Raw genomic sequence first — 23022 nt, 5'->3', positions numbered from 1 at the left:
TGGAAAGCAAGATAAGAAAAAGTTAAGAATGTTTTCGGGATACCAATTTGAGAACGTGACGTAGATAAGAATGTTTTCAGAATACCGCCCCTGGTTTATTATTGGATAATGTGAATGTATATGTCATGGGACAATTAGGTTAAAAATGTGTTTTATTGGATAAATTATGTGACATCAACATTCACTTTGGCAGGTACACAATGAAAATAAAATATATGGGTGCTTTATTAATTTTTTTCTATAATAATCCACTTCTAATAAAAGCATGGATTAGAATGAAATTTTCAGTATATGTCGTAATCAGAATAGCAACATTTAGATCTAATATAGGCTTTAATGTTTTCTTCCACTTTCACTAAACACCACTCAAGTCAGTTTTCATGTTTCTTATCCCTCTCACCAATTGACACTTCTTGCTCATATTCACCTTGGTGTGCTTGTTAAACCATGGTTTATATATCTAAATCTAACTTTGAATAGCCAAATCTGACACTGATCTCAGAAGATTCAGAACAAATATCAGCATTTTTAAAGTCATAAAACATATTGATGAATGATATGTACAATAGTTTCTTGGCTGTTAAAGACAAGAATTGCGATATATACAAGAAACATAACAGAAGTAGTTCATTTGGCTACTCAAAATTACTGCTTTATACTTATACTATGATATAACTTGCCATACCTCTTGTGAATGCTGACTCTTTTTTAATATCTCTTGATTTCCCCATATCAAAACAGAATGCTGCATGAAACTATCAAATTGAGTTCATTCAATAGAACAAGGATTTATTACATTAGTTATTCTTTAACAATATATTATATCAATGCTTTATTCTTTGCACTTAAATCTATTTACATCAAATATAATGTGCACATGTACAACATGTATATTAAGCCATTTTAGTTGTTTCCTACATGAAAGAGCGAAAAGAGGCAAACACATCTGTGGATACCGGGGAGTGTTTCATCAATATTTGTCAGATCTGACAACTTTCCTGGATTCTGATTGGTTGAGAAGCACTGTTACTATGGTAACTGTCGGATAAAACAGGACTTGTCGGATAAAACGTCCAACAAGTCATTTCATGAAATGCTCCCCTGGATCACCTGTTTCTGTGCAAAGATTGGAGAAGAGAGAGGGGGGGGGATACGTGGCAGGGAGGAGAGAATGTGAGGAGAGGGGGAGGAGAGGGCAGGAGAGAGGAAGGGAACAAGAGTGTGGGGGGGGGGGGAAGAAAGAGCATAAAGATAGGAAAAAGAAATGAAAACACAACAAAAATAAAATACAGGTCATTTCCATGAAGCTTGCAAGTCTACAGCACTAGATCACTAATGTATTAAGTTCACATGTCTCATTAATTTCATGTTTTCTAAGCCAAGTAGCCTTCTGAACATACTAATTCCACAGAACCAACCAGAAAAACCAATACATAGAAGCCTATTCTTAATTATACAAAAAACAAAAACACAACAAACAGAAAAACTAAAAGGCCTGAACAAAGAGCACTGAATATCATTCAAATCAATGAATGATAAAAAATATGTATATTTAATAGAAAAAATAGCAATAAATACAAATCAATACAAAAATATAAAAATGAAATTTATCAACATGTATTTGAGCATACACTTAATAAAATAATCTGGTTATTTATAAGATGGATACAGCATACATTGTACACATGTAAGCACTTTCCTATGTATCATTAGCCTAGTCATCAACTCCCTGGGGAGTATTCCAGGCTTTGCAAATGTGCTTGGATACAGAATTATGCCTTTTGGATGTTGGAGAACACATTCAGCCCCAGTTGAAATCAATATGATTCTAAAATTAATTATTGGACACCTCTCTAGAGTAAACCACAAAAGTTGCTATCAACTTTCACATTTACCATTCTCATAAATTCTATTTTTATTGTAAAATCTCACAGTAATTCACACCTGTTTGTGACATAACAAGAGGTCATATTAAATAAAAAGATAAAACAACGATGTAAAATCAACTGACATAGACTTAATCATGTGAAATGCAGCATATAAATGAAGCAGACAAACCATCGCCCTGTATTTTGACAAATTATACATTAGTTTTAAATTGTATGACTAGGGGCAGACACAGTTGTGTGACTGTCTTGAGAAACAAAATTTGTCACTCACAAAGAGCTCAACTTGCTATCCTATCTCTGACATATATAAAATTATGTACTACAAGAAGTTAGAATCAATTGCAGAGATTGATTGTATTTCTTGATGTTACAGTTGCAGGGCCCAAGTTACCTACATAGATATTGCAACATTCCTCAAGTTTATAAATAAGTTATTTCTAAGAAATCTGCATTTTAAGTATCACCAAAAAACCCCTAGAAAAGGCACCTCTCTAGTCATCAGACAATAATTCATTCCCCACATGATGATGATGAAAGAGCCAAATTACAGCTTCCAGGAGTGTGCAAAGGCAAGAAAGAATAATTTATTAACACCTGTCCCTTATACAGGACATTAATAGCCCACCAACTGGGACTCGATCCCACGTCACGATTGTGAAACCATAATCTATCGACTGAGGTTTCATGCAACTTTACGCCTTTAAGAGTAGAATTAAAATGATACTATGGACAGATTTAATCTGTATATCCACAGGTATCAACAATGAGAAATTTTATGAGGTGTCGTATGTGAACTACTCTCCTTCCACGCTTCAGCAAGGCCACCGACCCCATCCCTGTGCATCGGTGGATGATCTCCATCGCTTCCCTCATCCTGGCCCCCCTCCGCTCCTCTAGGATGGATCTCCTCCATGCTCGGTTGGCGAAGCGTGGTGCTGGAAGCTCGGAGCTGGGTGGTGCGTAGGAGGGGGATGAGCTGGGAGGAGGCGGGGCTCATGGAGGGTGTGGTGCAGCGGGAGGCACTCACATCACACCCTCCGAGTAGCTTGATAAGCTCCTCTTCAGTGGGCCCACCGGGAAGACCTTCTGCTGAACCTGGAAAAAGACATAAAAATTCTGATTATAGTTCATGTTGCTGCATTATTGCAAGGAATACAGTCACAAGAAAACCCTTGCAAACAGCTCTAGATTGACTTCATAATCAAATTCTAACAATCATATTTGGAAAAAAGATAAGAGTATAAAAAAAAGGATTGGAAATTAGGTTTGAAAGTTAGGAATTTAAATTAAAATTCAAGAATAATGAACTCGCGTACAGATGAAAAAAAAGACAAAGAATACTTGAAATTTCATGTCCGAAAATTGAATACAATCAATATAACTATTGATGAAATAACACAGGAGTACATTATTTACTTACTCTTTTCTACTTTTTCATTCTTGTTGAATATGTCCATGGCAGTGGTCAGATCCCACATCTGTACTCCACCGTTGGCATGACCTGTAAAGAGATACCTCCGAGGTCGTGACCCCATTCTACTTGACCCCTCGCACTCGTGGACGCAAAATGACGAGATGCTGCTGCCGTCTACTGATCTGATTTGACACACCCTAAGAAAAGAGGAAAATGTGATAGAAAATATTCATGAATAATTTACATGTATATACATCAAGTGTTACGAAGTAATTAACATTAATCAAATACTTGCCTACTGGGTTACAGCAGATTAATTCAAAACTTAATTCCCTTTTTCTCCTCACACAGTCTTCTAAACGATTTCTCCTTTTTTAATATGTTTCTCATCCAATTAAAGTTCATTCGTATCATCATCCGCTCGAAACAAAGACACACAAAACTGAAAAAGAGAAAAGTACACAGCCTGGTCCTTGCAAGGTAAAGTGTCCAAGCCCCTGGGGAAGGGTGTGGAAAATTTTAAATTTCATGGCATAAAGACCATTATTTGAACTCTTATTTATGTTACTTGTTGTGAATATATTTCTTACATTATCTCTTTATTCATTCTTTTTCTCCTTGCTCCAATTATCCTCCTCCCATTTTTCGATATTCTCCATTCATTTTCATTCAATCAATCCACCTATTCTCACCTCTGCCCAGTAGACGATAGTCTAACATAGACTTGGTCGGTATCTGGGACTACCTTCTGAACAAACACTTGTTGATCATCCCTCTCTCCAAATGGCCCTTTATGACAAATGGGAGAAAATAAAACTAAGATAATAGTGTAAACTTAAATTGGCCCAAATTGAGTAAGAAAAGTATTTTGCAAAATTGAGCCCGAAACAAGCCCAAACTAGCTCTAATCGTTTCGAATGGTGTTCTAGCATCCATTAATGGTAGTATTGTGCACATATTAAAGAAGAGAAAAGTACTATGGTGAACAGGGCATGGTGGTTTCCACGTTCATTAAGTTTATACCATTTATTGAGACAAACAATTGGTCATATTTACAACTAAAATGATCATATCCACTGAGGGGCAACATACAAGTGTGCCAAGTGTACATTGTCCCTCTGTGAGCTCATTAACAATTTGGTGATGATGTCACAACTAGAATATTTGGAGTTTTTTTTATGGTTGGATCTTAGCAGGTATTTGGATCCTTGAATGGCAACACAGGTAATTGATTCAAGAGGTACTTTTTTTTAAAAATCATATAGTTCCTACATCCCCCCCCACAAAAAAAGTAAAGTTCATCAAGAAAATGGTGCTCACTGGCCAACTTGGAACTCTCTTAGAATTAACAAAGAAAAAGAAATCTCCCCAAAGAGACCTTATACATTCGGTTATTGTAATAAAAAACCCTCAGATTTTAGGCCATCTCTGTTTTGTACATGTATATGCTGTATATACTCATAACCGGAGGAAAATGTATTTTCTTTCAAACAACAATAAATGCTTATATACTTAAACTTATCGTGTTTACTTACCAATATCATTGCCAACCTGATGGCAAGGATATGGCTCTGAGTCCTCCAGAGACAATACTTTAAAGGAAGCCAAAGGAGTCGACCCAGGTTGAGTAGAGATCATCCCTCTGAACCGGGTCACTGTCCACGTACGGGCGTGGTTGTACTCAGAACAGACTAGTTGGGATAGAGCAGAAGAGGAATTGCTTTAATGTTTGTACTGTCAGTTGTTTATGATTTAGTTAATTTTCATGAACTTGTAATAACTTAAAGGTATTGTTTAACTTTGTGAGCAGCCGATTTAAAAAGTCTCAAACCAAGATGAAACATGTGTACAAGTGCAATTATTAGAACTAATAAAAAACCCTGAAAACAACCATTATTGAGAATGAAAAGCTAAAACTACAAGGCAAACCCAGATTTTGTAAATAGGCCTGCGTCTTATAGACGCCTAAATAGTACACATTAGTGTATGGGATGAAATTAAGATGGTGTTTCCGGTCACTTTATATTTCAATATTTGAAGCACTAAATTATTATTTTTGAACGCAATTTTTTCTGGGCTTCATTTTTGTAACATATCACAGACACAGGTGACAAGTGTGACTTTCTAGCTCAGATTTTTTAAAAGTCAAACCAATGTTAACCAATCACTTTAATTGCAAAGGAAACAATATGTAGTAATATTTGATAAAGTATGAGATGAACTCTGTGAAAGTATTTACTGTCAATTGTTTACATTTATGTTTTGATGTTTGTTTACTTAATTTCCAGGAGCATGTAGTATCATGCTACCTGACATGTATTGACATTATTTCACATGCGTTTATAAATATGCTCTAATAGTTTATATATTTGTTTGTTCTTTGTTTCAGTTACTTTAATCCAACCAAAACAGAGTATAACACATATACTGTATAAGGAATGATAACAAATCTTGAAAGAAACAAAATTTACAATAAACCAATACTCAAGGATTAAATAATAGAAATGAATATTTTGTGTTTTAAGACTCTAAATGGTTGTACATTTTGATACAAATACATATGTGGAAGGAGTAAAAAGACACAGAAAGGAACATGGAAAATATGTCAAACTCGAGATGGCTCTATCCCATATTGTATTATTTTTTCTAAAACCATTAAGCTTATCAACAGTTGGGACGTGGAAATCAAAACCATTCATGAAGAGGTCCTCCAGGTCAATGAATCCAATCAGGCCAATGACATCAAGGTCAATGACCCTGATCATGTTGAGAACAACCAGGACGATGCCAGGGATGAGGGCGTCACATTCAAGGCTCCCTCCTGCACTCCGAGTGACACAGAGGAGATCCCGGAGGATATAAGCACTTTTTGATTTCCCCGATCAAGGTTTGCTTAGGGTTGCCTTTTGGGTTTAAAGGTTTATGCAATTGTTGCAAGGTGAAAATCATAGGGTACCACTCCCATCAATACGACAAACTGGGAATCATCTGGAACCGCTTCCACCATCAAACCAATACGAGAAGGAGCACCATAAATTGTGAAACAAGGAGAACTTCAGGTAAAGATAACAGAAGTAGTGTGTCACATGGGGGGGAGGCCTTTTACATATTCTTTAAATAATGTTTAAAAGAATCCCAAGCCAAAAATTGATGACTTCGAGGCCTCCATGAGTGGTGGGAATAATGGACTATCATGCACACCACTGTTTATGCAAGGCAGGAATCATAGTGTACCACGTGCACCACCATCAACACAAGGTGGGAATCATGAGAAACCACGCCCATCACCGTTACTGCAAGGCAACATTCATGGGGTGCCACACCATCCACCATCACTACAAGGCGGGAATCATTTGGTACCTCCCCCACCATCAAACCAATTCACGAGAAAGAGCACCGTAAATGGTGAAACAAGGAGAACTTTAGGTAAAAATAACAATAATAGTAGCAGCATGTGAGGGGGGGGAAAGGTTTTTACAAATCCTTAAAAAGATAAGAATCAGGCCCAAAAAATTAATGACTTCAAGGCCTCCGTGAGTTATTCTTTTCTCCGGATACGAAATTTCCTGACCTTAATTAACATGAAATTAATTTTTTCAATGATACTTGCCCTCTAATTTTCCTTCAAGCGTGCCCAACTTACCAATGGTTGGGACGTATTCAAAACTAACCGAGAGGAGGTCCTCCATGACCCTGACCATATTGAGAACAACCAGGATGAAAATAGGAATGCAGACTTTCAAGGCTCCCTTCAGCACTCCAAGTGACAAGAAAGAATTTCCAGAGGATATAAGCGCTTATAGATTTCCACGATCAAGGTTTGCTTAGGATGTCATAGGTCATTGCTTCCATTACTTCTAAAGGCAGATTAATCTAAATAGTTGAAGACATTTTTCTTGTCAATAGAATATCAATAGCAAGTTGAATTCCATTCAATTTGAGCAGGTCTATGGAAAAGGTCATGGGTGAAATTCACCTGAACTTTGACCTCAGATTGATGCCATCTTGCTATATCAATTGTTTCTTGTTTTTACATTTCATATCCTTTTCTGTTTTAGTGTTTGTTACAATTCAATTCATCTATATTTGTATGTTCTTTGTTTATATTATTTTAATCCAATCAATTGGATGCACTAGAGAGGGCATGATAACAAATTTTGAAGGGAAACAGTAATGTACATAAAAAAATTATGTCTGTTTAAAGTCTCTCCTCACTGGTTGTTGTGATACATATTCACACAAACAAAATATCAGAAGGAATGTGGCAGGGTTAAAAGAGAAAGAACATGGAAAATATGTCAAACTGAGATTGCTCTATCCCATACTGTAATGTTTTTTTTGGGTATACATTAGCCCTTTCATTTAAAAACACATTTTGTTATAGATGCCATTTATAACTTGTATTGCCTGATCAAGGTGAACACAGCAAAGTCAATGATAATCAGGTTGACCGATCAGCCATGGAAAGACCAACAACCATGATTTCTTGGATGTTGTCCAGGACGATGCCGGGGATGACAGGAAGCATTCAGCAGGTGTCACCTTCAAGGCTCACTCCTATACTTCGAGAAGTGACATGGAAGAGATTCCTGAGGAGATAAGTGCTTAAAGATTAATCTGATCAAGGTTTGCTTAAATTTTCATTTGGGTCATCAGGGTTTACAAGTATACCACATTTTGGTTTCATTATTTTCCCAAATTCTGAAGGTGGATCCTTCATATTCTGTCGGCTTTAACAGAGGAAGAGACACTCTAACACAAGACATCCTTCTTACAGGATCCCACCATCATCTGCTTTACAAGCTTGCTCAACTTACAAATGGCTAGAACGTCATCCTTAGAACTACTAGGGAAGAAGTACTTCAGGTCATTGACTCTGACAAGCCAATAACCCAGGCCACGACGAGGACAAAATGGTTGCTGTACTAGTAATACAATTTTAAACATATAAATAGCCAGCATGTATGTGGCAGGATTAAAGATAAAATGAAGGATATAATGGAAAACATGTCAAACTGAGATTGCTCTTCCCATATTGTAAGATTTTTTTATATGCCATTAGGCCTATTATATCCTTTATATTTAATGGTATTTTGGTATAGATGCCATTTATTACTTGTATTGAGGTTTCATTGATTTACTCTTTGTTTCTTTCAAGATTATTTTTCAATTCTTACTAAAAGCAAGTCAATTACCAGCTTCATTTTTATGATTTTTTCTGTTTAGAATTTCTTTATAATTGATGGGCAATATGGCAGTTTCATTCCTCTACATTAAAGGTTAAAACACAGTCATCAATAAGTAAACAATAAACTTAACATCAGTCAACCTGATAGAGGCTTTGGAAAATAACATTACAGAAGGTTTAAGGATAATGATTTGAGCAGAACCATTATCATTTGTTCACGTTTGAAACAATCTCTCTGGGGTGGTCTTCCAAATGAAGTGGGAAGTAACTACAGCAAAGGTGAAGGGATGGATTCTGATAAAGGGAAGTGGAAGCATGGACAAGAAGACAGATGCTCCTCTTCCAAGGAAAAGAGGAAAGGTGATAACTACAAATCCTGCAACAGCAGGAGTTGTAGTTATCACAACAACCGACTCTGCGATGTATCTGCTTTGGTGAGCAGTTCAAGAGACATCTGGCCAAAGACCAGAAGCATGAGCTTTCTCAGGTATACCCGCTACCTTTTTAGCTATATATTTTCCTATTTTGTGATTCTGTCTTTTTATATTCTTATTCTTTGTAATGATGTTTTCCTTTGTTTTGAATGATGTACTGATTTTTATTACACCTGTTTATGTTTGTTTGAATGTTCCATATGGACATGCTGAAAAACAGCTTGATAGCTGATAGCATGTGTTTTTATCTCTATTATCTCTAAATAACAGGGATAGAGATCATCTGACCCTGTGATGTATCTGCCATGACAGACGACCAATGAACCATCAGGTACAAAAACAGCAGTGTGAGCCTAAGAACTCAGCTAGGCCAGCTTACTGCGAGCAGGCAGGTATGACCCTGGAATTTGGGAAGGTGTGAATACCTCATAGAACATACTGTGCATTGAGAGTCAGTCAAAACTCACCACTAACATAGACAGGTCTCACCAGGTTGGAAAAATAGTTTCTCATAATCGCAATGTGCAGAACAGAATCTCCCATGGTGTAATAGACATATTCTACTAGGAGAACATTCTGTTACAATCTAAGACACCTTCAGGTCTCTCATGCACTTGGAATGAGAGTAATCCCTGACATAAAGCACACTGTGCTCTTGGAGTCAGACAAAATCCACTAGGCTACTGGCAAACATTACATTGGTGTGCATTGGATGGGCTATCTGTCAAGGCTACACTACATTCTCTGGAAAGGAATTCCAAAGGAATACTCATCAAAGACAAAGGATTTGATTAACAAAGTACCAAAAGAAGAGAACATGTGCATGGGAAGAGCTTTATCATCATCTTTCTCTTCCTGAAATGGACACAAATGAAATAGACCTAACAAACCCTTTACCTTGCAGTAATCTCTACACCAATCTATGTCAATGTTCCCTTTACAAATGCTGTCTCAATTGTAAAGACAAATGTGAATGACCAAAGGCAATTAAGTTGATATATGCATGTACAGAAAATGTAACTCCTTTATCTGATTTCAAGTGAAATTCACTACCCAGACTTCAAAAGAGAATCATACAGTAGCCAACAACACAACAATGTGATATATCGCATACTTTCTTGACAAAATGTTTTCATTAACACAATACTCCTGCGAGACTGGTCAAAAGTACCAAGAAATCTGAACACATAACCACAATCACAGTCACTTCAAGGATCAATAATACAGGTATAGATTTAAAATCATGGTCGCAGTTACCATAGAATTACCGGTACACTCTCTCCATTTTCTCTCAAAGTTTACTCTTTTTTTCTTCAATGTTCAATCGATTTAGAATCTTAAAAACAATTAGTCAGTAATTGATCCAAAAGAGGTGGACTAAAAGGGACTCTCATGTTTAGGACATGATTTATGAGTGAAAAGATTGTTCTATGTATGGGCTATGTACTTGAATTGGTGCACTTCCAGGAAATAGCCCCTTCACTCTCTGCAACATGCAGATATCAGTATGTGAAGCACAGATATAGGCTTTTTAATATTGTATGAATTACATGTATCTTAACTACATGCACCACATGTTAAAGATTGTCACATATGAAATAATTATGAGTTTCTCTGTTAATTTCATGGAAAATAGTTGATTTGCATACTTTTGTTTCCACTAGTAAATTTGCGTATGTACTATTCACATTGAGTAGCAATCACACTGATTAACCTTAATTTAGATAATTAAAATGTAGGGGGGGCTGTTTTTCCTGTATTGTAATGCTGATTGAAATCTAGATGAATTAATGTTACTTCCCTACATGGTACCTATGTACCATCATCTTTTTTCCATGTATTCACTTCTGATTATTTTGCATGTTCTGTTTGTTTTTCCTTTTGTAATTTGCTTGTTTGTTATATTGTAAACATTTGTTTACAGGGCCCCCTGGAAAACAGTACATGACTACTGATGGGGCTACCCTGTATAAATAAAACGAAATAAATAAATAAAATAAATAAATGTATTGATTTTTAAGTTGTAGGCCTAACTATACACCATTTGAACTGCTGGTAGACAGGTGGACCTAGATCTGTCCTAAAGTTTAATTTTTCATGTTCTTAAAAGATCTAGTAATTCTTTGTGGCTCTGCTAGTGCGTGAATTTTCATAATGTAGAAAATTACCAGAGTCATTCAATGAGAGAACACATTTAACTTACCGGAAACTAAGTATTTCTCTGAGAGCATCACTTTAGTGATAGGATTTCGATGAACGGTGAAGGTCTGGAAGAGCTGAGGTCCTTGACCGACTGTTTCTGGGTGCTGGACTATGACTCGGACCTTGCCAGAGCTAGTCCCATATGCTATCTCAATCCAGTTTCCACTCAAACCTACATAAAAAATATAAGTAAACGTCATTGAATTGTTAATTTCATTCTTTTATTTTCAGAGGGTGAGATAGATCTATTGACCCAATGGCTATGTCTTCAAGCTGCACAATAATGGATGATTGAATAATGAACAAAACAAATCAAATAAGAATATTTCATATTGGTTTTGTACAGCACCATAAAAAACATGTTTCAAACATATAATTGAAAAATCTATTTTAAAAAACTTTTGGAGTAGATATATGCATGGGTGGAAATCTGTCCCCAAAGATAGGGGGACCAGGGCCTGGAGAAAAAAGAGTTTTTAACCAAAATGGAAGGTCATTTAGTCCAAAATCATGTTCTTTCGTTAATAAAAGTCTGTTTATTATCATGATGATCATATTGATCTGCATTGACATAGTTATAATGATCAAAAATTAGATCGTGACCATGAGAATGACAGACACCTAATTTGTCCTCAAGACAAATTAAAATCTAGTTATTCATTTAAAGGGGACATATGAAACTCTCCCTGACTTTCCCTTGAGTAATGATGAAGGAAACATGACTTACTGCTTTTTGGTGTCAGGTACACACTGAGAGCTGTGACGGCATCATTGGCAGGGTCCTTGTATAACTCGGTAACCAGTAGATCCTTGTCCTTTATTCTCAATGGAAACTTTTGCATATCTTTATTACGAAAACAAAACATGAAGCAATATCAGTTCAATGCACAATGTTTAACCAAGGACCTAGTCCTGACGAAACAAGAAAAATTATAGTTCCCATTCTATGAAATGCTGGTGTTGATTGTAGAGGAAAACCATCTATTAATCAGTGCTAAAACTGTACAAGGAAAAGGTGGGCTCAGTCACTCATCACACATAGAATCAGAAAAATGGAAAAGATAAGGAAGATGGGATAAATTAGGGAGAAATAATGCAAATGTTGTCTTTATATACACAGGTTCAAAGAGTCAAGCAACAAATACACATGGACACAAGAAAATATATGTTATGGCTCTTTATTAAATCAGATACTGGAATACAAGTGATAATACATTGCTGATGAGGTTATTACTAGACTGGCCACATGTGGCTGCAACTGTGACACATAACATAAAAAAAGATATATTCCATGAAACTAATCTTATCTTTTTGGCAAAGTGGTAGTGGAAGTGTGTGGAAATGTGTAAAATGTTGATTTAAAACTGTCAAATTCTGGGAATCATTCACATTTTGAAACTGTCATCATATATGAGTTACATGACACAGTTAGGCTTTGATACGTATTTCATGTGCTTAAAGGTAAATGCTAGTTTTGGTAACGATATCAAAATGAGTCTGTACAGAATCCAATGAAATGACCACCAAAGTGTCTGTTTGTATAAATAAAACGCATGTGCCAAAGGATTCTGGAAGAAATTGTGTAATTGCTGAGAAATCAGCAAATAAGCACAGGATTCGGGTAGAGCGTCGGGCCCGACGCTCTAAGCAATAATTATACATTGTCCCACGTGCGCTTATCTGTGTTGGGGATCTTCGGTGTGAACATTTTTCAGCGTAGATTTCAAGATTTCACAAAGTTCAGTTAATGTAACTATACCAGATCTAGATCCTCGATGATATACTGACAATTAAGCCTTGTTTTACAGACTTTCTCATGAAATCAGTGTTTACTGCAACTACTGGAATTTCTCTTTAATATCCACATTTTGTGATCAAATAAAACTGGTACATGTAATATTCCTAATTATCTATTTTAAACACATCACTTTTCAGTTTTCCTGTGAAAACGGCAGCCTGTAATGCTGCCATTTTCACAGGAAAACTGAAAAGTGATGTGCACCTGTAGAGTGCACCTGTATATTCTTTTGTACTCCTTTAGAAATTGAAAACTACATAAATTTCATTGTCACTCCATCAGTCTATGAAATAACAAATGTAAGAGATGAATAACATGTTGGAGTGATTACAAAGTAAGAATGTTGAACAAAAGATTCGGATATGAAAATGTAATGGATGAACACATCTGAATGGGAAAGAAATGAATAGAGAAGCAGGTTGAAAGTCAACTGGAAATGATGAAAAGCTAAACATGAAAAATAAGAACAAACTGGAAATGAATAATTGAACTGAATACTGTAAACGCTGTTATTTTCACAGGATTAAATTTCTCGTGCTTGGCATCTTCAAAACATACTCGCAGGTTCTTGAATTCGCATGGCACACTCCATAATCACAAATTCACTTCCTGATTCCCCATGTGTGAATAGTTTTAATTAACATTTATGCAATGAAATTGTATTTTCTGATCATAATTCTAGCTCTAAAGCGGTGTAATTCAGCATTGTTTTGATCCAGTCATGAGCTTTTGTGACATTTAGTGCAACTTTTCTTTGCGGGGAGGACATCGGGGAAGGCAAAACGGAGGCGCTGCTGCGTGCTGGTCTAGTATGGACGTTGTCGTGCTTGTTGGATTTTTCTCTTTTTATTCGAACCAACATTTTGTTGGGGTGGACCTGTCCTTTAAAACATAACTGATTTTCCCCACCTCTCTCGATACACAGACACATAACATATACATACATTCAGTGCACTGATCCCTACCACTCCTCTCTTTATGACACACTCCATATATATGTATACACAGATCAATGCAGTGAATACCTTGAATATTCTTACAGACAAAGTAGTAAATCCTATTTTCACTGGATAAATATACTGTCTGTGTCTCTATTTTGCTTGGACACTTCTAATCAAGTATTTTACACTATGAACTCTCACATCTATACCATTTTTAAGAATCAACATGAAATTAAAAAGAAAAAAATCCCAGAGTTAGTATTTTTCTTTAACTTTGATTACAAAGATTAAAAGGATTAACAAAGTTTCAAGAATATTGAACAGAAAATCTATAACCTCCACCTCTTTCTCACTAACATACAAACGTAAGAAAACAATTACATGTAGAGAAGACACTTAGGAACTAAGTGCGTAGAGACGTAATAATCGTAACATGATATGCACTATAAAAGAAATGTTTATTATTATTATTAAAGAATAAGATATTGTAAAATTGAAAAATGCTCACCTATGTAGTATATAGATCCATTTGTACATCCAAGTAACAGAAAAGACCCTGCTGTGTCATAGCTGGCTATGGGATTGACATCTTGAACCTGCCATGTCTGTGTCAGGGCATGCCACACCCCGACCTTGCCAACGTGACTGGTTGCTACGAGCTGACTACCAATGAAGAATAAGCTATCCACCTTCACACCAAGGTTAAAGGTCCCTATCAAGCAAAACAAAGGCAGTAGATATATTTCATTTGATCAACAAAAGGGGACAGTTTCATAAAGCTCTTTGTAAGTTATGCAGGAAATCTACGCATGTCTGGTGACTATTTCTTGTAAAGAAAGACATATCCCTATGTAGCTGACTTCGCACGCCGAGCGAACACTCACTCCTGAAGACGGACAGTCAACCTGTCCGAACGTCAAGTCTCTCTACTACTTATCATCTCTACTCGCCGACTTAAGCCAGCATCTCCTCATCAGCTCTACTACTCAAGCTGTTCTCACTTACCATTCCTTCTGGTTTACAGTCCTTTTCAGGACTACTTTCAAGACAGAATACTCTACTCTCAAATCTCCACTTTCTCGCCTATCCATTTCTTCTCTTCTTCTATCCACTGTTTCTAGAACACTCCACATGGTGTACCATAAACCACATCACAAATTGGTTTGACATTGTATGAGAAATAATTGGCCGATAATTATGATCTATCCAAAATTTATTGAAGTTTACTGTCATTTTATTTTTCATTTTTAAAACAACCACTTGCCTGATTGGGCAATTGACTTTGAGAAACGCTTGCCCACATGTCATTTCTACTTGCCCTGGACAAGCGGGTTTGTCGCGCCTGCCTTACAAAGAGCTTTAAAAAAAACACTATCCAAAAGGAGCTTCACAGAGATTGCCCAAAAATGGAACTATCAAGAAAACATAACCACAATAAAATTCCTCAATCTGCCAGTCAAGAACATAAATCTACAAATATATCCTGGAAGAAAAAAAAACAGGGTTACCGATTTCCACTTTCTCCTCTCCTTCGTTACTGCTCCACATCCTGATCTGGCTGCCAAACGCCACGGCAACCATCTTCTCCCTGTTCTCAGTATGGGCTGCCCCACCCACCTTGGGGTTAAGAGCGACCCTGTGCACTGTCTGCTCCAGGTGGGGAGACTGGAAGACGAGATGCCATCCCGTGGACTCCTTGATGCGGTAGCAACAGACGAAGTGAGCATAGCCCAGCACGATCCAGTTGTGGTGGCCGCTGACGATGAGCACTCGGCGCGGATCAATGCTTGCATCTATAGTAAAATATAGATAAAGAAACATACATCACAAAAAAAATTCTACTTCAGGTGTATCAGCATATCATTGCTGAGGACATAAAATCTCAAAATTAAAAAGGTTTTAAGGACGGTTTAGAAAAAGCTTTACTTATGTTATTATGAAATTTGTAGCGACATTTGTTGCTTATGAAGATTTAGACTGTTTTAAGCCACTAAGAAGGTGCCATCATTGGTATATTAAAAAATACAGCATTTTCTGAGCTGCCCTCAGAGTTTAAAATTTTGAGATAAGTTCCAGGATTAAACATCCAGGGATAATATCTAAATGAAATTGATCCAAAAAAAATCAGATTTCCATTGACATATCATCTCTCAGTCAATCAGTAGGGACAGTGATTTTCCGTTTCTAAAAATTGCCTTTTCCGTTTCAGAAAATCTCAAATTCCGTTTCAGCATGTCTGGAAACGGAAATTCCGTTTCCCCATAGACTTTGTGTACAAGAAAAATTGACAATTCCGTTTACATAGAAAACCAATACGCAACGAGTAGCGATGTCAAAATGCTAGCGCTGCTCAAAATTTGCATCTACCAATGTACTAACATCGCTTTAAAATCCATTTTAATCGAAGAGATTCGAGCTAAAATAAAAATTAGGGAAACATAATCAACATTAATATATTCTCACCTTTCATATTATTAGCATTATTTTATTGTTAAATGGGATTTTATTGCTGATTTGGGGACTTTTCGGACATCGTTTTGAGCAGTCGACGACTTCCGACTATCCGCCATTTTGGATTTGATGAATCACCGTGATCATTATATTATGACCGAACGCAGAGGGCAGCAACACACGGCCGGATTCTGCCTTCTATGTGGACGTAAGTGTAAACTAATTTGGATACGATCGAGTGATGGAGAGGCTCGAGTGTAGTTACGATGTGTTGATTGTCATGATTGTTGTTGCAAAGTGAGATTGTGTTTTTTCAGTTGATATTAGTATTTTGTAGAGGATTTGAGATTGATTTCTGTTGCTTTTTTGAGAAAAAACGTGTTTTCCGTATTTTCCATTTGAAAAGCCACTTTCCGTTTCAAACAGCCGATTCCGTGAATTCCGTCCGTTTTCCGCGATCGCGGAAAATCACTGTCCCTAAATCAGATTCCATAATTTCAGTAGTTTATAACAATTATTAGTGTAAATCACCCACTAATCAATTCATGAACTATTCCCCTGGAGAGCGTTTCATTCAAAGGTTTGTCAGTGACTTTCACCTACTAATTTACCCTCAGCGAATCAGATGCAAGGATGTGCAATAGTCTGTATGTCTCAAGAAATGCTCTCCTTGGGACCCGATTCATAAAAACTTGTTTTAATAACAAATTTGTTATAACAGTTAAAAGCTACTGAAATCCTCCAATCTGATTGGCTTATAGCAAATTTGTTACACAAATTGTGCATGTGCTATCATACAAGTCATCATGAAATGCTCCCCTGTCCTACCTAGTGGTATATCTAGATCATGCTTGGAATGTCTGATATCAATCGCCGAGGCTGGCCGTTGATCCCGTCCTGAACCCCCTCTGGAGCCGGGTCTTGTTCTGAGCTCCGCCTCGCTAGCGAAGCTATACCTCTGTTGATCTATCAAGTCATGTCTGACAGGGAAAGCTGCATGTCAAAAGAGAAAACAAAATGAAAAATAGACAAAATGGAACATTATAAAGGCCATAATTATAATTTCTTGCTTCAAACAGTCCCAGATAGATTGGGTAAGTCTGTAGGAATATAAGATGAAAACAAGCAAGAACTAGCATTTCAAAGATAATGAACAGTATTTTACTTGTAAAAATCTCTTGATACATAGAAAATGTCTCTAGATGCTTCCCTAGACATCCCATAAAACTGGTAATCAGATTCTGGCTTGCCTGTAAAATTTGATTTTCAGAGAGCTAATTATACATGATAAAGGGAATTGTACATTATCCCAATCCTAGACTCGAATGCCTACTATTTCTGAGAATTTTTTCTCTCCACCACAAAAACAATAATCATCCTGGGTATCATAATTTACCATTTGATTCTGCAATAGAGACTTGGATGGAAACAATTTAATCATAATTTTCAAGAATAAATATTGTTACAGTGGTTGGTGCTGTTATTGTAATCATCTTTTTCTTCTTCTTTGCGTCGTCATCTTAATCATCACCATCATCATCAACATCATATTCATTGTCATTGTCATCCCTATCATCATCATCATCACCTCCGCCACCATCAACATAATCACCACCATCATCATCATCATCATCATCATCATCATCACCACCACCATAATCATCACCACCACCACCACCACCACCATCATCATAATCACCACCATCATCATTATAATCACCACCATCATTATAATCACCACCATCATCATCATCACCATCCCTATCATCATCATTATCATCACCACCACCACCATCACCATAATCACCATTACCATCATCATCACCACCACCACCAACATAATCACCACCATCATCATCATCACCACCATCATCATCACCATCATCATCATCATCACTTACGAGATGGGGGAAGAAAGCCATGAAACAGTACACTGCCGCAAGACGACCGGTCAAGTTCCTCGCATAATGTCAGCTTTTTTACTGTTTGGAATGAGAAAAAAAAATGAAATTAATAATGCTCATATTCAATGAAAATATTGTACCAGTACCAGATGCCCATTCTTCAAAAAATGAGAAGTCTAAGTCCCAATTTATATTTAATGTCCATGTAAAAGATTTATGACTCTTTTGAAAACAAAAATGATCCTTTGAAGATTTTTGCTAAATAGAAAAATAAGGCTATCATTAATATTATGTTGCTTACAAGAGCCTAAGAGAAGAAAGTGGTAACATGAATTAAATAAAACAATCTTGTCACATTCAAGAAATAAGTCTTGCATCTCATTTTATTTATTCATATATTTGAATTAGATTCATTCATTTTACTTTATTGTAATCTTAAAACAAACTCGATTAAAATCCTTAATATATGTAATAACCCTAGAGAAAATCTTATGATTCAGATTAAATGTTAAATTTTTTTTATTAATAACAATGACATAATTTATGGACTACATAAAAAAAGTTATATATATCCATTTAAAAAAGTATTCATCTTTTGTGCACCCTTACAAGTAAATATACAATAAAGATATTCTCTTACCCAATGGTGATATGCCATAGAATTCAGCCTCGTGTTTGAGTGCCTGTATATCAAAGCCTTTGATATTGAGCTCCTTGGTCCTCAAATAATTCAAGATAGGCACAAAGAAGCTGGGGTCTCTATCAATGAATATCTGAAATAAGTAAAATTTAAAAAGGAGGGATAAATAGAGTAATGAAGACAAGGGAGAAGGGGGAAATAGATGGAAGTCATGATTTAATATACTGCACATTCTAATGATGCTACATAAATGTTTAAACTTGTACCTTTATATATCAATCATACTTGTTTTCTTAATTAAAAGTCAAATGCCACAATTCTGCAACCCTTGATAAATGATTCAAAACTTTCAATTCATGGCATGTTACCACAAATGATCAATTCAACCAAAGATCTTATTTTTTTTTAATTCAGAAATACACCATATTTACTATAATGAGATTTAAAAATAATGCTTCCATCTAGATTCTATATCGAAACTACATGTACATTGTAGGCCCAATGATCCCTGACAAGATTTCTTTTTAATTTCTGAGGATAGATTCATGCCGACTTTCACTTCACGGAATGATTAATTTTATTTTCACAAGCATTTTTCACACATATGCAGATTCCAAGTAAAACATTTATTTGCAACTGAAAATGCAACTCTTTTGGAGATCTAAAGAATGTACACATGAATAATGATTTTTTCCTTTAAATTTGTCAAATGAAAATTCTTCAAAAAAAAAGAGATAATTTTGAGACTAATCACTGATGGATTACTTACTGCTCCGGTTTCATCTTTGACTGATGATATTCTTCCACTAAGTAGGCTAAAAATAACAACAAACAAAGACATTAAATTGTAATGACTGACATAAAACATGTTACATAGCAACCCAGTGATTGAAAATGGGGCTCCCTGTAAATAAGAGAGTACATTCACTTCAACCTGAAAAACTACTATTTTGGGGAACTATTTGCACAAATATCTAATTCAAAAATAGACAACAGTCTTTCAACACAGCTGGCAGTACACTAAAATTCGTATTTTTCCTTTACATAATGTCCATGAAACTTAAGGGAATTTGTCATTTTAAGCAAATTATTATTTAGAGCAAGAAGTAGAGTGTATCATTCAAGTTTAATCATGAAGAAGGACAAAAAGAAAAGAAGATGGGAAGCAGATGATGATGAAGAAAGGATAATAACCATGAAAACAAAGGAAGAGTAAGAGGAGAATGGGAGAGAGACAAAATAATTTTAAAAAAGAAGAAAAGGGGAAGAGGAGAAGGAGAAGAAATTAATAAACTACTTATTTAATTAATTAAACAAATCTTGAGACTACTTTCCTTTAACAAAATCCATTTAACAATTCAGTAGTCTCCATTCTCAGGCTGATAATTTACAAACATTTTTACTGTAACCAAGTAAACTTACCTAGAAAAAAATGAATCTGGGATCCAAGTCAAGGTCTGTCGAGATGTAGAGAACCTGTCAAAGACATAAAGGGATTCGATTTTACGGCATTGATTTCTACAGATAACAACATTTGACATTTACATACAAAAACGGAAACTAGTCACCAACATTTTGGGGGATGAAAGAAATTACCTTGATTGCTGAAGCTGGTGATTTTAAAAGCTTGTGTTATTAAAATCCTCTTTCATAGAAATGTGATATCCTTTTGCAATTGTACACTAAAATCACATATACTGACACATGCACACAAAACCTTTGTCTGCTGAAATAAGAATGGCAATATTTGGAACAAAATTTTTGTGTTATTTCTCTTGATCTAAATGATAAATGCTTGATTTTTTTCTGGCACAGTCAGTTTATGATGACAGTTTTTCATCATATGAATTGGGGCAAAACAAAATTTGATTTCTTTCAATTATTATATTCATTCCAAGAATAGAGGGCCTTACAACTTATGTCAAGTAAAAATAATAGTTTTTTAGCATTCTGAACATAGTGTGGAGCGTTGTGGCCCAGTGGATTAGCCTCCGGACTTTGAAACAGAGGGTCGTGGGTTCAAATCCCAGCCATGGCGTAGTTTCCTTCAGCAAGAAATTTATCCACATTGTGCTGCACTCAACCCAGGTGAGTTGAATGGGTACCTGGCAGGAATTTGTTCCTTGAAATGCCACAGCGCTGTAAAAGGCTGCGGGGCTAAAGCCAGGGTAATAATATCCAAGTCCTTTGGAAGCGCATAGAGACGTTATTTATAATGTGTTATGCGCTATACAAGAACTGTCTATTATTATTCTATTATTAGCATTCTGCTGAACACAAATATAATCAAGATTATAATGAAAGACAAATAATAAGTGTTTTTAATCATTTTTAGAGTAATGTGCCGATATTCAACATGGCAAAAATAATTCTCAAGCCAGCAGTCAATTACCCAAAACACACACAAAACCTCTTGTTACCGGTATATACAAGGGCACTATCACTCACCACATGTAAGTCCAAATATCAACTCCAAAGTCCCCTATAAAAAGTAAAATTAAAATGTGGATTCTGTGCCATATTTCCAGAGCACAAGGCGGCTTAGCTCAAATTTAAAAAGCAGGATTGCCGAAAAATGTGCTAAAAATTAAGAAATCTGTGGTTTTGTTCTAAGCTCTAAGGATATAAGGAAACACTTCTTTAGCCAAAGGATTGTCAATCAATGGAGTAAACTCCCACAGTCCACAGTTGAGGCACCAACACTCCTGCAATTTAAGACACAATTATCAAAAGTTGGTTTTTAAATGGGCTCTAAGAGCCTCCTTAACCCTGCCACACTCATCTGTACACCCTCGTTGTGAAGACAGTGAGATGTGGCCATCAAGGTAATTTCAAGGTAATTTCACAGTCAGCAAAATACAAGGGTTGGCACATCACGCTAATTTAGGATCCTCTCTTCAATCAATAAAGAAACTGAAAAAATCTACATTGAATTTGCACAGAAATCAAGTTGACGACATGCTTGCTGCATGCTTTCATTCGACATGGGGTCCGAGTGTGATGTGAATGGCCCCTGCAACTTCTGGGTTGCATATATTGCATGCGGTGTGGCCCAATTCAGCGGCGCTCGCACGCATCGACTTTTGAACAAGCGACGCGCTATGTCAAATGAAGGGTGGGGGCTGTTGCATTGTGGTTGCAAAACATGGCGATACATTTCAAGATTTTATGAAATATTAAGATATGTGAAAATAAACATTGCAATTAAAATAGAAAAATTTATCCAACAAATATTGATGGCTTTATGATACTAATTTCATTTTGTGAAAAGACATTTTAGACTTAACAAAAAATATTGGCTTTGCAGAAAAGCTAATAAAAAATTAAAATATAGCATGCCAAATTGTGGGCAGATTATTATATATAATTTTATGATTTTGCATATACTCTACACAGAGAATGTTACCGATTTAGGCACTTAAGTTAGTTTAAAATTAAAGTAACCTTAGCCCCGAAAAAATGGATTGTCTGGTGCAAGACAATAATTCATTTATTTTTTTCAGGAATCAGGGGCTAGTTTAATAAACTATTGCCTAAAAATCGTTATCATTCTCTGTAAGAGTCTATGCAACATCCTAAAATTATTCGTGATAACCTGCCCACAAGTTGGCGTGTTATTTGGCCCACATTGACATCCACTTCACTTGTGTTGGGATTGTATAAATTTTAACTTTACATGCTTTAACTTAAACTTAACGACATGTAATACATACATGTGGGACCGAAGCAAAAATAAGTAGATACTCACCGCGTACCACCAACATTCAATTTGATGAGATCACCCGACCCCAACATCCCATTCATGGCTGCTCGATCTCGTCTGGGAATGTCGAAGTTTCGTCCCGAATCGACTTTTATCTCAAACTTATTTTTGTTTTGTACACTAAATTACGTCAGTTTCCAATCTGATTCATAATGACAACTTCACTTGTCTTTCTTGGGCGTGGATCACTAACGTAGATGGCAGCATAAACCAAAAGATTCGGTCTTTGTTATGTTGGTTGTTCAGCTGAACTCTGTTGTCTTTACTCACCAAATACTTATTAAAAAAATAAAAATAAAAAATACAAAATCCTCGAAACAGACGGCTGCCAGCTGTCTAATGGCAGCATAGCAGCTAGCACAACCAGAGTTCAGAGAAGAGTAGTTCAACCATAGAGA

The 23022-nt window shown here is 36.1% G+C and overlaps 1 protein-coding gene across 1 annotated transcript; it reads right to left on the bottom strand.

Moving 5' to 3' along the window:
• Positions 1–1562: 1562 nt before the first annotated feature.
• LOC121418521 (BTB/POZ domain-containing protein KCTD3-like) lies at positions 1563–22817 on the bottom strand. The gene is made up of 14 exons (XM_041612432.1): positions 22610–22817; positions 20284–20337; positions 19631–19676; positions 18862–18994; positions 18219–18299; positions 17146–17310; positions 15375–15659; positions 14375–14578; positions 11855–11971; positions 11129–11299; positions 4839–4994; positions 3996–4092; positions 3310–3500; positions 1563–2984 (listed from the first exon to the last, which is right to left on the bottom strand). Exons 1-14 carry the CDS (start codon positions 22663–22665, stop codon positions 2647–2649), a joined length of 2094 nt encoding a protein of 697 aa, XP_041468366.1. The 5' UTR covers positions 22666–22817; the 3' UTR covers positions 1563–2646.
• Positions 22818–23022: the final 205 nt, after the last annotated feature.

This window comes from Lytechinus variegatus, chromosome 7, assembly GCF_018143015.1.
Source record: "Lytechinus variegatus isolate NC3 chromosome 7, Lvar_3.0, whole genome shotgun sequence".
Classification (NCBI taxonomy): domain Eukaryota; kingdom Metazoa; phylum Echinodermata; class Echinoidea; order Temnopleuroida; family Toxopneustidae; genus Lytechinus; species Lytechinus variegatus.
The sequence above is the reverse complement of the archived record's forward strand: the minus strand, read 5'-3'. Positions and strand labels throughout refer to the sequence as shown.